This window comes from Arachis hypogaea, chromosome 14, assembly GCF_003086295.3.
Source record: "Arachis hypogaea cultivar Tifrunner chromosome 14, arahy.Tifrunner.gnm2.J5K5, whole genome shotgun sequence".
Classification (NCBI taxonomy): domain Eukaryota; kingdom Viridiplantae; phylum Streptophyta; class Magnoliopsida; order Fabales; family Fabaceae; genus Arachis; species Arachis hypogaea.
Window position 1 is genome coordinate 9,587,945 of NC_092049.1, and position 16,265 is coordinate 9,604,209.

The window sequence follows — 16,265 nt, forward strand, 5'->3', positions numbered from 1 at the left end:
ACCGTGGATTCAGTAGAATTAGATATCTAAATGTTTAAAAACTCACTCGAAATTTAATTATTAAATCAAATATAATAAAATAATATATTTATATAAAAATTTCGTTATCGTGTGTTTTAAGGTATTAGTTAACTATATCATAAAAAAATGTTTTAATATTTTTGATATATTTAATGTATTAAAAATATAAAAAAAATTATTTTTATAATAAATAATATTAAAATATTTTTTTATAATATGTTTAACTAATATTCTTAAAACACAAAATAGAAAAATTCTTATATATATTATATTTTTTAAAATATAATTTTTTATAATTTATTATTTAAAATTAATTAATTGTTAAAAACAAACTAATTTTAGTAAGTTCTTTATCTGATTTATTATTAATTAATTTTTTATTCAAATTAAATCGATTAAATCATTAATTTTTGATTAATTTAGGAGTTAAATACGATTTTGATCTTTAAGATATAGGCCGAAAATTTGTTCGTTCCCAATATTTTTTTACAAACAAAACCGTCTCTAAATTTCAACATACTTTTAAAATCGTCTTTCGAACCAAAATATCCTTATCTTCTTTTTTTTTTCATAGCAACATCTCTTCTTCTTCATCAAAAGTAAAAACAGAAGAAACAGACCTAGAAACAAACACAGAAAAGGACGGCGACGACCCTGGAACAACGGTGAGCACGCGAGGAGCAGCGACAATGAGGAGCAGCTTCTTCACGATGTCGTCTCCATGGACATGCTTCTCCTCCGCAAACAGTTTTAAATCTCCTCCTCTTCTTCCCTTCTATCTTGTTGTTGAATTTGAAATATTAGATTGCAATAAATGATGTTGTTGTTATTCTTGAATTTGTATATTGTGTTGTTGAATATTGTGTATTGTGTATTGTTGTTGTTAGTACTCCATTATTAATAACTTCTTTGTGGTTTTTTTTTCTATGAATGGCTTTTCTGATTTTGTTTTTTTTTTTTTTGTTACGGATAATTTAATTAGTCATGAATTTTAAGATTTAAGTCAAAAAGACGATTTTAAAATTACGTTTAACTTTAAAAACAATTTTATATGCAAAAAGATGTTAGAGATAAAAAAAATTTTCAACCTATATTTTAAAAACCAAAATCGTACCTAATCCTTAATCTAATTAAATTGACTGGTTTAATTTGATTATTAGAACCAAGTATATTATCAGTTTAATATATATTATTTAATAACACTAGAAATTGGTCAAATAGCAAATAATCATATTTTAAATTTTAGCTTTTTTATTATATAAAACAAAATTCTCTCTTCTATTTTCGTATGTATTACTTGTAAAATTACAACATAATTAATATTTGCGTAATTTTTTTATTAGAGAGATGAAATACCTCAAAAAAAAAAAGTAATACATTACATTTTTATATTTATTTAAGGAATTTGCATGTTGAAGAGAGAGAGAGAGGGAGGTCCCCCCCCCCCCTTAGGTATTGGATGAAGGGTTGAGGATGATATAGATGGGTTTATCAACAATTATGAAAGCATTGCATGCATGATGCATGGAGAGATAAGTTATTGACTTATTGGACAATGAAATCACTGAGGTACCTACACACTACTGACTAGACACTAGTGCCCTTTAAGAGGAGGGTAACACTAAATTAATATCACTATATATTGTTACATTATTCAAAATGCATGGTATATTTAATTTGTCCTCTTCATGAGGGCAAGGGCAACATAATTCAAGAATAATACTACCATTACTACTAATATATATAGTAGTAGTACTAGCTACTACAACTTTAATTTATTTATTCTATTGAATGAAGAAACCATTCAATTGAAGATATCACATTTTTGGTAATATAATAACTCTAATTGATCCTTGGAACTTATTGTTTACTTCTTTTAAGCAAATTATAGGAGATATTACAAATTATTATTATTATTTGGATTTAGTTACATGTGCCTTAAAGGCACATTTTTAATTTACTATTAATAAAAAATTTTAAATATTTTTATTTAATGAATAAAAAATAAATACATTAAAATTTAAATTTTTTATATTTTCAATAAAAAAATTTTAATTTATAAATTTAACATATACTTTTAGAATACAGGTTAGATAAACTCTTATTATTTAATAAACAGAATAGTAGCTAGATTAATAGAAATGTGTCATTACTCATAAGTTATCACTCAATTAGTAATAATGAATTAATGCCAAATTGGCTGTATTATTAAATGGGAAAAAATAAAATATGTTTAATTTGTATTTTTATTTTATTATTTTTTTATAAAATTTTAAAAATAAAAAAACTAAACACAATCGACCACAAGTTGCCCCTTCAATTATGAGGCCTCAAATTGCCAGTTACAGTTCGTCTTCTATTGTTGAAAATAAACAAGAAAGAAAATGAAGATTTTTTTTATTTTTTATTTATCCAATAAATTCAATTAATTAATTGTATGCATGATGAAGTGGTGGATGTTCACGCTGTCACAATCTCGACCAAACAGCTGCACATGCAGGACCACGTAACAGATAATAAGTTGATATCCATGTGACAATGAAAATAAATAAATAAATAAATAAAACATTGAAGTTTCCCTTTTGTCTTCTATCACCTTTCCTCATTCCTTTCTGTTTTAGGGGAGTGAAAATAAAGGGACAGTGTAACATTATTATTACATTAGTACAAATTTTTGTAATCTAGGAACTATGGTAATAATATTGACATCAAGATATGAAGCTACTAAATTCGACATGTTCTATTATTACTGAATTCTTGTTTCACTGTCCCTTTCTACCCTCTATTTTGTTTTCTTTCTAGTTTCTTTCTTTGCCTAAACAAGCATTCCAAATAATGAAATCATAGTATCCCATTATGGTAAATTTAAAAAGTATTAATTTAATATATTTCCAAAATTATATTATGTTGCATCATTTTAATTAATGACTGATTAATTTAAATCACACGTTAAATAAATATTCAACTAACTATACAAAACTCGCAAGGGTGAGATTGATTTGATTACAATAAGCATTTGAAATGATAAAAAAAAAATATGTCATAATAATAATATTATTGTTGTCTTGAATGCAAGCTCCCTTTTGAGAAGATTGAGATGAGTTCATTGGCAGTCCATGTCACTAGGGAGAGATTTTTGAGGTGTCTTAGTGAGTCTTTATCCAATGATGGAAGGAATCCTACAAAATAATAATGTGTCAAAAATAAGGACTAATAAATTAATCAAAAATTGAATATATAATATAGAGTCATAGTACAGGAATACATTGATGTAGTGTAACATAGCCATTCAAATTTAAAATAAGAATCTGATCTAGACCCATTTTTTTTCCAACAAAAAAAAAAAAAACATTATTGGGATGTGCTCTGTGATATGTCAAATCTTAAGTTTGAGAACATGAGTAAGACAATATATACTTTCAGGACAAAAGTTAAAGTTTGGCATTGCACCTTTGGAGGAAATAATTAATAATGAGTTTTATTAGTTATGCATTGAAATTGGCATCTAACTAATATTCCTTTTGTCTTTAGTACAAATTAAATCACAAATGAAAAATATTTTATATAATTAAATAGATCTTTGTATAAGATATTAATTACCTGAATTTTTAATGAGGCAAAGCAATGAATATGAAGCTAGAACTCTTTCCTCAACATCTTTGTCATGATTCAAGGATTGTATCAAGTGTGGGGTTAAGATTGAGAAAGCCATTGGTGGCAACCTTTTATCTTCAACCAAGTGGAGGTAGCTGCTCATCCATGAAATAGTTATAAGGCTTGCTCTTGCTACACTTGGTGTTCCATTTGCCATGCATTCTCCAAGTGCTGATATCAACTTCTTGTTTCCACATTTTAACAACACACAACCTACTTTTTGTTGCCAACTCTCAATTTCTTCTTCCTTCTTGTTCTATAACAATCATGCAAACACACAACCAATCAATACTTTGAAGGGCTTGAATGGAGAAACAACAAATATTAGAAATATGTTCTGTTGCGTATGATAAGTGTTTCAAGACAGAAAAGTTGAGTCTCTTTCATTGTTTCGAGCTTTTGAATAGACAGAAAATTAGACAAATTTTGTCTCTAGACAAAAATATTTTGTCAAACAAAGCCTAATTATGTCCAGATATATTGATTTTTCAAAGTGAACAGTTATTTAAGAACAGAAACAAGTCCTTGACATGATACATAATTGTAACTTTTAACCAAAGATTACCTTGTGAATCGAATCATAAACGAAGATTCCCTTGGCGACGAAGGAATCTTCTAAGCAAATCTCCCTAAAACCTGCTTTATGTAAAAGTGATTTTTCCAATAGTGATTCTCCTGTGTAGGAAAAGTGGCCTCCAAGTAAGTGTAAAGCTCTGGATGATTGATCTTGAACTCTATCATTGCATGTTTGGCAATTTAAAGCAGATATAAGTGCCTCAATTGCTTCTGCTCTGTATAAGCTACTTTTGAAAGGATCTTCCTGCAACACAACTGCTACTGCATTTGTGAACTCTTCAACATATTCATTGAAGTAAGTTCAATATAGACTAATGGTTATGATTGGAGTTAAAAAAAAAAAAAAATTGTAGGAAGAGTTACCATAAGATCAAGCAGCAATATTATCACTGCAACTAAAGGGCATTCTTCAGGTGGAGCTTTCTTGAGGTAAATGTATACAATGTGCATGATGTTTAATCCACTCCATCCATCTTTAAGCCCTTTCAAGAAGTTCAAAACCTTCATTCTTCTGGTATTGTTTTAAAAGATTATCATCATTTTTCTTAATGTTGAAAACAGATTTGTTTAAACTTCTGCTGATTTTGTAAGCAAGAAATGATAGAAGAACAAGACATACCTATCTAGGCAGAGCAACTCAACTAACACGGAAAAGGCGAAAGCGCTTGAACTTTGTTTGTTTCCAAGAACAATGAGTTCTAGCAAAGATGACTTATTTATATTATCAGCTAAGAAGCATCTACAGCTTCCTTCAGCTTGTATACAACAGGAAATTATCAAAGCAGCTTTGTTTCTTTCATGAATCTCTCCATCTTCAATTCTTCTCATAAGCAGTGTCAATCCCCCAAGTGAAAGAACTTGCCTTGCATTCTCCAGATTCTTATCTTCATTGAAACCGGTGAGAAGTTGATCAAGAAAGTAAAATGCTGCAACTTGAGGACTGCATTGCACTGTGAAAAGGGTCTGCAGTTTGTCTCCAAACTCCAACACTCTAAGTACTAATGGCACCCATTCTGATGATAACATTTGTTTTGCCTGCGGCTTTGATAGATAAAGCAGAACCGCGGCTTTCAGAAACAGACTAGTGCTTCTCAGAAGTTTCACAAACAATTCTAGTTGTGGATCAGAGTTCAGTATAATTTGTCGAATCGCGTCGCTCCTTGCTACTAATTCAGCTAAAATTGATATAATCAATTCTAGAATTTCATCTTCAGATGAGGCAAATAGCACCTCTAACATAGCTTCAACTACACTATGTTGTGTTAATGCTTCTACAATGAGCGGATCACCAGGAGACCTCAACCAAGCTGAGGTAACCACACGAATAGCCGATTCGCATTCACTTAGGATATCAGATGAACATATAATTGCAATAGCTCCAACCAAATCACTTGAAAGAGAATTTATTCCTCCCCTTCTGATTGAAGCAATGTTCTTGGATCTGTAGTTGCTGTTTTCCAATCCTTCTGTAGGTATGTTCCTGCAAGAAAAGCACTGGAAATAGTCCAATCTCTGGGACTCGGGCCATAATTGACCATGATTCTTGTCATCTTGGATTGATGATCTTCCCATATATACATCTCTTTCTCTCTGACAACAGCAAGAAAATAGAATCATGTATCAAGACATCAATTCTACAGTATACTCCTTCTGTTTCGCATTATTGTTCACTTTAGAAATTTGATACATTCATAAATCAATCATATCTGGACACAACTGATTATGAATAAACAGAATTCTATAAGTGACAGATATTGTGGAATGAAGGGAGTAAATAAGAAAATTTCATCTGTGAAATAAAGGAAAAGAAACTACCAACCTGAGATGAGCTCCTGTATTCATCTCCATAAATTTTATCATTAATCTCTGAGCCCTTATAAATTACAATGGCTCCTTTTTGTTCATCTGGACCAGTAGGTTGCTGCTCCAGTTTGGGGCCAAACACTGCCTTATATCTGTCGAAGAGAACCGAAACATAATATTTGTCATTTTAAAAATTTGAAATATTCATAACTCAATGAATTTGGAAACAAGTAGTATCCAAATACATTTAGTTGTGAATATACGAAATTCAGAAGAATAAGTAATTCATATCACTTACAAGTTTGGATTGATTGAGGAATTTGAAACCAAAGAATCTGAAGATTTTCTTCTTGATGATGATCTACAACTTGGCATTGATGGCAATGATACAACAGGAAGAGGAGGTTCTGTGGCCCCAACTTTCAGCCATTGCTTGTAGTACAAAGCAAAGAGACTAGTTCCAGCATCCATTTTTTCATTGTAGACTTTGCTCAACACCTTCATTTTCCTTTTGTTATCACCATGATCTTCATTTGAAAGAGACTCAATCTCCTTGTTATACCAAATTTTGAGATGGAGAAGATGGGGAAGAAACAAGTGCTCCCAAAGATCAGGAATCAGGTATGTTCTAGCCATACTTGGAGAATCACAAAACACTTGAAGTAAATGCTTTGAGGAAACTCTCTCTTTCTTCAACATCTTATAAGCTATTGCCAAGTAAATTTGAGCACAAGCAGAAAGATGAGAATCTTTAGCATTCAAAGAGGAAGCAACTATTATGGTTAATATCTCAATGGAATTCTTCAAGCTTTTGATCAACATAACTTGCCTCATTCTTCCATGATCTTCTACCAATTTATCAACTTTCCCCATGCCCATTTCCAAATTCTCAAAAACCTCATCATTTGAGTCCTCTCTTCTTCTTCTCTCCATCACAGAACTGCATCTTTCCCTGATTTTTCTCCTGAAAAGTTCATCTTTTACATATCTTCCAATGTAGCCACTGAGGATTTTCATCACTGCTCCAATAGCAACTTCATCCATTCTTGAATCTTCTGCCACCAGAGACTTAGAGTTTGATCTCTCAGAAGCTGAACCAGGCCTCTTGAACTGAGATGAAGAAGAGCCACTTCTTACCTATGCAAGTAAGAGTATTAAATACAATAGTAGTATTTGAAGCATTTATGCAAACAATATGCATACATGAATAAAAATGAAGCATTTATGGTATCATATGATATCATATCTTCTTACAGTGGATTTCTCTGACTTGTGCCTTGATGAAGCAACACTTCTAGGATCATGACATATGTATGAAGGAAGTGATAGCTTCTTCTTGTGTGAGGCTCCATCATCTGAGGGAAGAAGTTCAGCAAAGGAAGAAGCCATTGGTGAATGCCAATTATTATTATTATTATTATGGTTTTTCAATGATGACATTTTCTTTCTTTATATTCTTAGGACTCAGAAGAAAGAAACCAATAAAAAAGATAACACAGAAAGACAGCTAGATTATTAGATAGAAGAATAGAGGGTAACAGTGATGAAGACAAAGAAAAAGGGTTGGGTTTGGTGAATTGTGAATGGTGAATGCTGCATGGTGATTCTATTTTTCAAACCATAACTTATTTTATTTTTTTAATTTTTAATTTTTGAGGTACTCTAATGTAAAATGCCAAAACAAATTTTTGGACCAACATCTTCAGCCAGTGAAATTGCTGCCACATCTTATATAAAAACACTCACTTGCATTCATATTTTAATCTGCATACAAAAATGTACTTTTATTTTGTCATTAAAAATATATAATTATTATAATTTAATTTTAATACACTATGATGTAAAATAGTTTTACATGTACATTAAATCATGTAACATCAAATTAAAAAAAATAATTATTTTTTATATTAATCATATACTATTTAAAAAAATATATATAATTAAATGATTATACAAAATATTTTACATCAAAATTAAAATCTATCTACTTTCCATTATTATATGTGGTATAGGTCCTAGTGTACGTAGAACCCACGCTTTATTCAACACTAAGTCAATAAATAGGTACTTCCTGTATTCTCTTTCCAAAAACTTTTTTATAATTGGAATACAGTAATTATTCTTTCTATTGGTCCTGGTCGTAGGGATTCTGATATGTAAAGTAACTGAGCTGAAATTTTAAAATTTGTTCATATAAAATATAGGAAGCATTTGAAGGGCATGGGTATTTCCGATGCACTTGAAATATTTCCTAAAATATAATACTGAATTTATTATAATTTTAAGAAATTTGGAATTAAGTTAATTTAAAGATGAATATTATTTAGTTTATGGATAGAGAAAATAGTAAAATGATAAATTAATAATTTAATAATAAATTTCAAATATTATTAGTCCATGCATAAAAGTGTATTTTTCTATTTAAAAAGGTGTACTTTGATTGTCCATTTGTCACTTTATAATGAAGAAACAGAGCTTTTTATAGAACACAACGTACAGCTGATTATTGAACAGTTCTTTATATGATTTGGTGTGAAAAATGCTTGTTTCATATGCTTGTCGACATGCAAACCATATTGATATCACTCTTCAATTAATGGAATTTTCATATAAAATTTGATTCAACTTTACTTTCTGCGCGTATCTCTTGTGATCATGAAAGCTTTTCAAACTTTTTTCCGGTCAGTCTTATATAACATAAAAAAACACACGAATCACGATGAAAGCTTATAATAACTACAAAAATTGTCTGCCAACATGGGATTATTTATCTCCAACTAAAATCATCATAATGATAATATATATATAATTTGAATTTAAAAAATGTATTTGTAAGTAAACATGGGCATTTGGTCTAGTGGTATGATTCTCGCTTAGGGTGCGAGAGGTCCCGAGTTCAATTCTCGGAATGCCCCTTTATTTAAATTTAATGCATGATATTTAACGAGTTTAATTTTTGCTGTGATATTAACATGAGTTCAATTTTGTAAAGCAAAAATAACTGCAAGAATGATCATCTAAAAAATTCAATACGATTAGATGTAAAAATGTTTTATTTAGAAAACCATGCATATTTTCTGCAGATATCATAAAATATTTTCACTAATGTGAGTAGCACATACAAGTTAAAATCTAGATTCACATACTATTTAGCATGAAAAAAAGAAAGGGAAAAAAGTGAATATTACTTATTGCATAATTCATCTATTTTCTTGCAAAATCACATTTTACGAGTAAAATAACCATACAATTAATAGACTGCACCTAATTAATGATAGATCCTATATACTTCATCTGTTACAAAATTTATACTGTAAATTTGTCACAAATTGGAAGGGAAAGGAAATTATTTTTGTCAAAAACACCACTTTGTAAAGGATCAACTTTCCTTCCTGCTATTACAATTTTACATGTGACTTGGTTGGGGAGCATGCATCAACCTCTAAAATTTGCACTATATATTATAATATGTGAAGTCAGAAACCAAAAAAGAAAATGAAGAAGCTATGCTATATTTAACAGTTCACACTTTTCTAGCCTTGTTGTAATGTACAGAATCTCTGAGGGATGATGAGGATGAAGAGGACGAAATTCCGGAGCGGCTAAACTCGGCCTTGTCCTTGGTGAAAGCCTTGTGGACATCGTCTTTGAGCTCCATGAAGCGCGTCCTCTTGATTCGCTGCTCTTCTTGGGTTCCCTTCTCGAGGTAGAACAAGTCGGGGAGGTCATCCTCCATGAACTTATCCAGTACTTCCGAGCAATGCGGAAAGTAGCGCCTCCCCATCTCGACTGCCACCACAAAAAGGTAAAAGATCTTCGACGTTAGACTTGCTATTGGAACACATCAACGGTTACATCAAATCAAAAAATTATCTTAAGATAGTTCCTACCTGTTTTCATAAGGGCTTCCATCCTAGAAAGAAGTCTTTTGTTTTGCACGATCGGTGTCTCGTTGAGATCTACTTCCCTTAGGTTGCCATTTGAACCTTTCGAAGCAGAAAGACCAGCGAACTCGGAAGTTGTCTCCGCATGAGCAATGTCCATGGCTAGTTTTGCTTCTGAAGGGAAGAACAATCTTGCAAATGCCACTGCACAAAGCAGCAATACTTAATATGATGGTTTGAGCATAAAATAACCCATGAAAACATAATAAAATCAGTTAAAACATGATTCAAAGTATTTAAAAACAATATATCAAATCTCCTATGAGAATTCAATAAGCAGCATCAAGATGGAAGAACATCAATCGATACCTCTGTTCTCCAGGTATAGTAGCTTCATGTGTAGATCGTCGGCCATTGTATGGGAAGAAGTTGTAGCATCCCCAGCCAATGGATTCCTTCTCATTTCTCTTTCAAGAACATCGATGCATATTCTATCTTTGTTTGTCTCCTTCCCCTGTTCTGTTTTCGCATGATAATCCTTTGGCCTTGTCAACCTCCTGCAAATACTAACAGCACTCTGGCCATCCGAAGTCAAATCCGATGCACAAGCTCCTTTTGAGAGAAGTGATACTATAATAGAAGGTTCTTTACGCATGGCGGCTATATGAAGCACCGAGTACCCCCGAGAATTCCGAAGGTTTACATCAGCCAGACCCAAACTAAGTACCTCGGAAACAACCTTGGGATCACAGTATGCTGTAGCATAATGGAGAGCATTGGCTTTATCTAATGTAATGTCTGACTCGTTTAAAAGAAGTTTAACAAGCTCAACATCATCCGAGTCCAATGCTTTATGTATTCTAGTGATCCGTTTTAGACACAAAGGATCAACTACAGGAACATCTACAGAAGCATCGGTTTCCATATCTTGCTGTTGGTTTTGGCGGAGCAACTTAACCTTTTCCACGAGCTCATAGGGAAGCTCCTTCTCGATTGAGATCTGGTCAATGTCTGAGCGTACCACCCTGTCGACACACTGAGTGACAAGCTGACTCAATTTACAATGGAAAGCAACCATGAGGATTGGGATGACATCTTCCACAAGAGCCTTCCCTACAAAGTTAAGAAGACGTCGCTGCCATAATCCAAAGTATTAATTAGCTCCTCGATCCGTTAGCATGATAAGACACAAATCGTTATTAGTTTAGATGCTTTACAAGTATTTTCCCATGCATTACCAAAACATGTGATGTCCAGTTATTCAGTACCCTGGAAAAGCTAAGGATGACAATACTCGGGGCCTATGCATAAGATGCCAGGTACAAGGCATGCGCCTAAACAAAGTGATATATTTAGTAAGTCAATTATAAAGTTAATTTTATATTCCCTCGGAAAGAAAAAAAATCTGAAAGTTAGGTCTAACTAAAGATAGGTTAATCGTATTGGATCAAGATCCTCTAAAGTGAGGAAGTTGATAAAGTGGTAAAGTAAAGAGATAATCACTCTTAAATTAAGATAGTGGGGCACACATTTCATGGAAGTTACAAAATCAATGGTGATTAATCCTTCACTTTACCAACTTCCTCACTTTAGAGAATCCAAATTCAATCGTATTAGCTGTGAGGAAAATTAAATAAATCTCAATAATCAATTCATGTGTTCTGAGAAATCCAATGAATCTTAATTCTTATTGAGAACTATGGTTATAACCTGGCCGATAACACGACTCTAGAAGATAAAATCTACTACTAATTCTTTTTATAAACCTCTTAACTCTAGTTCTCTAAATGAATCCACAAACAAGTAGAGTAGAAAAGATGAAATCAAATTTTGGTAAATATCTATTATAATAGCTCAACTTTGTCAAAGTCTATTGCAAATCTTTACATAGCCGATCTCAAATTCGGATATAAGGGAATGGTTGTGTTATGTACTTGAAAACAAAAGTTGAATCTTATAGCATGGATTAATTCAATGGGAAATCACTTAGTTAACTGAAATGTATAATCCATAACGTTTGATGTTTTCTTATATCAATATCATCATAGATAGAATATTTACCTGGAAAAGCGATACCAGCTCCGGTATTTGAAAAATGGAAGATGCATACATCAACTCCACAGCAAAGTTAATTGCAGGTCTACAAGCAGCATGTGCACACACATTGTCAACACATGTTGACACCTCCATTGGAGAAGGCTTGAGTTTACCGGTATACACATAACCAAGGAAAATTTGAAAAGCTTCATATCCAACATTGCCATAAGGCAATAAATCACTCATGGAGTACTTCAATTTCCCTTCTTTATCTGAAGATCCTTTTTCACTCTTGAACAATTCATGGAAGAACTTACTTCTAGAGGCCAGAATGCATTGATGAACACCGACCGGAATTTCTTCCACAATGATCTCGGCATCACTATAGTCACAAGCAGGATCAATCAAAAGCTGCTCCAAATTGGAGCTAAGCTTACTCAAACTGATAACATCAAGGTTATGTCCAGGATCAGCACCGAAGGAGGGACATATGTTGTGGCTAACAGAGCCATTCGATAAGTGCGAAGACAATGTAAAGCTCAAAGACGAAGAGGGTTCAGCTGAATTAGCCATTCTTAAACCCGAGAACCTAATTGTCCCTAGCAGGCTAGAACATCTCTTATGATTGCAGAAACCAAAAACACTTCACAAACACCTCAAATTTCTCTCTCAGATAGATTCCCCAAAACTTCTCTAACTACTAATTAGACGGATATTGGGTCTGATAAATAAGGTCTTGAATTTCCAGCAGAGACCTAATGAAAACAAAAAGTAACCTATAAATAGAAACCATATATGCTAATCTGAACAAGTGTTAGCTGCAAAATCTTATGTCACAAAAAAACATGACATCCAAACCACTCACAACAAAACTGTATGAAAAGGAAGTACGCACTTCAACTCAAATCACTCTTTTTGAAGGTAAGTTGACAATAGTCAACCCTCAACTGAGAACAGGAGTACACCCCCAACCAATTTTCCTTCAAAGATAATAGAAACCCCTTTTTGTATTTCCAGCGCAACCAAAATAGCATAAATCAAACAAACAAAAAAAAAAACAAAAAACAAAATCCAGAAGCTATTCCCTCAATTGAAGAATGAAAAAAAGAAGAAACCTTTGAGGTAGAATCAGTGAAGTTCAAGTATACTCGACACCCCAGAAGACCAAATTCTGAGAAACTGGCACCAGATCCATCCAAATCAGAGAAAGGTTTGAACTTTGACAAGCCCAGAAAACCAATCAGAGACAAAAGGGAATCAGCGCGCAAAAGACGGAACAAAATAAACAAAGAAGGTACAAGTTGAAGTCAAAGCATGAGAATCGAGTGAGGGAAAAGAGAAGAGAGAATGAAAGTGGGAAGAAGAGCAATAGTATTGGGTTCACATCACATCAATGGAGGAACGAAAGGGCAGAAGAGCATCCTGGAAGGTTCGTTTATCGTTGTCAGAGGAGAAGAGAGGAGAGAGAGAGAGAGAAGAGGAGGGTGAAGTTGTTTGGATGACGAAAGAGGTGACGTCAGCGTCCCCAGCTGGGGTTGGATTGCGTCACCGCTATTGAAAGAAAGAAAGAGTGGTTTGCGTAAATTGATGAAGAGAGAACGTAACGCACACACCAAACTTGTAAAGCAAATTGCTGCGTCTGGGTCCAATTAGCTTCACAAAATTAAAGACCAATCAATTATTCAATTGAGACTCAGTAATATTTAGGCTAATATTAGGGTAAAATACGATAATATTTGATTATTTTTATAATAGTAGTACAAAAAATTATTGATATTTTGTAAATAAATATTTTTTAATATTAAAAATACAAAATATCATTGATATTTTATAAAAATTTATAACAACATATAATACATAATTAAATTATATTTATTCTTAATAATTTAATATTAAAATATCTAATATTTGTTCTATCAATAAAAGGTTCAAGAAATATAATTAAATAGTTCATACATTATTAAAAATAGTTTCAAAATCTCATAATAACAAAAAATTTCCTAGAATTTAAAAAGGTAATAAAAGTAATCCATCATTTTAGAAAAGCAATACTCAACCAGACTTTCTACATTATTTTTAAATAAAGTATAAAACATTAAAAAATGTAAAATAATTAAACTTGATTGAACTACCTGTTCACATATTGGGTCCCCATTAGACTACCTTTTCTTTCTTTAATTCTTTCTCCAATAACAATGATAATAAAAATAATGAATTTAGTGGTCAATTCAATTTTCAAGTAGAGTTTCAGCAAAAAATCTTTAATTCCTAGAATGTGCATATGTGGAAATTTTTCTTAAAATGCGCATAGTTATTTTTTATATGGCGGCGACAAAATGAATTTCAATATCATTTCAAGTAAGTTGCCCACGAAATAGGAGTATTATGTCACTTAGAGCAGGTACGAAATGGAGATTCCATTTTAGACGTGGCAGCAGCGAAATGGAAAGAGGAAATCAAAGACGGCAGACACGAATTAGGGGTACAGTAGAGGTGAGTTGGGCAGCATTTTAGGTTGGACTCCCATGATATAAACACCCCATATCGATTGTACCGCACACGAAATGAGAGCAATCAGTGTGTACCATACACGAATTGGAACCACGGCTAGGCTATAAAAACCCTTCTCCTGAAAAACTGATTCCACAATTCCAATTCTCACTTCTTCTACGCTTCTTTCCTCTTCGTGAATTCCATTTCCGCTGAAGTTGGTTTCACCAATTTTTGCTGTTGTGATGGCATCTGAAACATTTATGTGGTCATATACTCCAATGGAAAAATTTCGCATACAGCCGAAGGGGTCACATTTATGTGTGATGACCCACTTTGGATAATGATTCCCCTACAATCATCTCTGCAACAGCTTAAAAATCTGATTTTGATGAACACTGGGTTTGTTGGGAAAAAGGAGATGAGTACCCTGATTTACAGGATGCCAGTTGCGGTAGCTAGTTCGTTTGCATATCAGAAAATGCATATTAAATCTGACCAGCATGTGTCGATGATGTTTTCGTATCATCGCAGCATTGAAAGCATCTATTCTATGGAACTTTATGTGAAGCTCCAAGATGTGGGGGGTAGTTCATCTAGTTCAAACAACGTAGAGAAAATGCGAAATTCCGGTGCTGGTGAAGCCATTCCGTTTTCGGAGATTGGTAGGGCTCGCAGTCCTTCTTTTAACGCCTTCGTGGCGCCCGCCCAGAATGCAGAAAATCCTGACCGATGTCCCTCCCCCAATGTCCATGTTGCATATCCGGAAGGAATAGCCGAGGGGTTGGCCGACTCATCTGAGGAAGACGAGATTGAGGATGATAGCGGAGAGGAAGTAGAAGTTGTTCTGGAAACCCAACCGCTTGAGGGTGATCGGGTTATCCCAACTCAGGCCGAACCGATAAATGTGATGGGGGTAGGAGGTGTTTCTAGCAGCACCCCCGACCATTATCTGCACCTGAGTCTTGGTCCAATGAACTCGACTACTGCGGAGGACATACCGAGCAACTATTCTTTGACTGGTGAAACGGAGCTAGCTTGGTTTGAAATTCCTGAATAAAAAAGCAGCTATGCTTGCTGTTAAGAACTACAACATCCGTAGAAGTGCAGAATTCAAAGTGATAGAGTCAGATTATACTCGGTATGTATGTCGATGCAAATTTTTTGGTGACCAATGTTGCTGGATGGTAAGGGTTGTGAAGACGAGGGCTTCAAGATTTTGGAAAGTTCGAAAATACCAAGGGTCTCATAGTTGTTTGGCGTCTGCAACGTCGCAAGATCATGCTCAACTTGATTCCAATGTGATATGATAGCACATATTCCCTATGGTTTAAGTAGACGCGACCATTTGCGTAAAGGTATTGCAGGGTTCTGTGGAGTCGGCGTACGGATACAAGGTATCTTACAAGAAGGTTTGGCTAGCGAAGCAGAAGGCAATAGCCAGAATCTACGGAGACTGGGATGATTCATATAACCAGTTGCAGAGATATTTCAACGCATTGCAAACTTTCATTCCAGGTTAGACCATATGCAAGACTTATGTCGGATTCCGCACTTGTTTTAAGTTCGTTATTCTGTACTGATAAATTTCCACTTTCGTCACAGGGACAATTGTCAACCTTCAAACCCGGCCATACTACGTCGGCAACACCCTCGACCGCGGAAGTGTCATGTTTCATCAAGTATTTTGGTCATTTTCGTCGTGTGTCGAAGCATTCAAGCATTGCAAGCCACTAGTCTCGGTTGACGGAACACACTTGTATGGTAAGTACACAGGAACCTTGTTGATGGGGGATAGCA

At 33.5% G+C, this 16,265-nt stretch overlaps 2 protein-coding genes and 1 non-coding gene across 4 annotated transcripts; 1 reads left to right on the plus strand and 2 right to left on the minus strand.

The window, feature by feature from the left end:
- Window positions 1-2,969: 2,969 nt before the first annotated feature.
- On the minus strand, window positions 2,970-7,762 carry LOC112741422 (putative E3 ubiquitin-protein ligase LIN). Its single transcript, XM_025790415.3, has 8 exons — window positions 7,309-7,762; window positions 6,353-7,191; window positions 6,071-6,206; window positions 4,871-5,841; window positions 4,615-4,762; window positions 4,241-4,495; window positions 3,622-3,931; window positions 2,970-3,200 (listed from the first exon to the last, which is right to left on the minus strand). The coding sequence occupies exons 1-8, from the start codon at window positions 7,492-7,494 to the stop codon at window positions 3,076-3,078; spliced, it is 2,970 nt and encodes a 989-aa protein (XP_025646200.1). The 5' UTR covers window positions 7,495-7,762; the 3' UTR covers window positions 2,970-3,075.
- Window positions 7,763-8,897: 1,135 nt separating this feature from the next.
- TRNAP-AGG (transfer RNA proline (anticodon AGG)) lies at window positions 8,898-8,969 on the plus strand. Its single transcript has one exon. It is a non-coding gene; the product is annotated as a tRNA-Pro (tRNA).
- Window positions 8,970-9,242: 273 nt separating this feature from the next.
- On the minus strand, window positions 9,243-13,659 carry LOC112741423 (BTB/POZ domain and ankyrin repeat-containing protein NPR1). Of its 2 annotated transcripts, XM_025790416.3 has the most exons (5): window positions 13,091-13,627; window positions 12,000-12,730; window positions 10,308-11,073; window positions 9,945-10,142; window positions 9,243-9,843 (listed from the first exon to the last, which is right to left on the minus strand). In XM_025790416.3, exons 2-5 carry the CDS (start codon window positions 12,546-12,548, stop codon window positions 9,578-9,580), a joined length of 1,779 nt encoding a protein of 592 aa, XP_025646201.1. In that variant the 5' UTR covers window positions 12,549-12,730; window positions 13,091-13,627; the 3' UTR covers window positions 9,243-9,577. The 2 variants fall into 2 exon arrangements, with proteins under 2 accessions (XP_025646201.1, XP_025646202.1); XM_025790417.3 differs by having other exon boundaries at window positions 12,000-13,659.
- Between the last annotated feature and the right edge of the window lie 2,606 nt (window positions 13,660-16,265).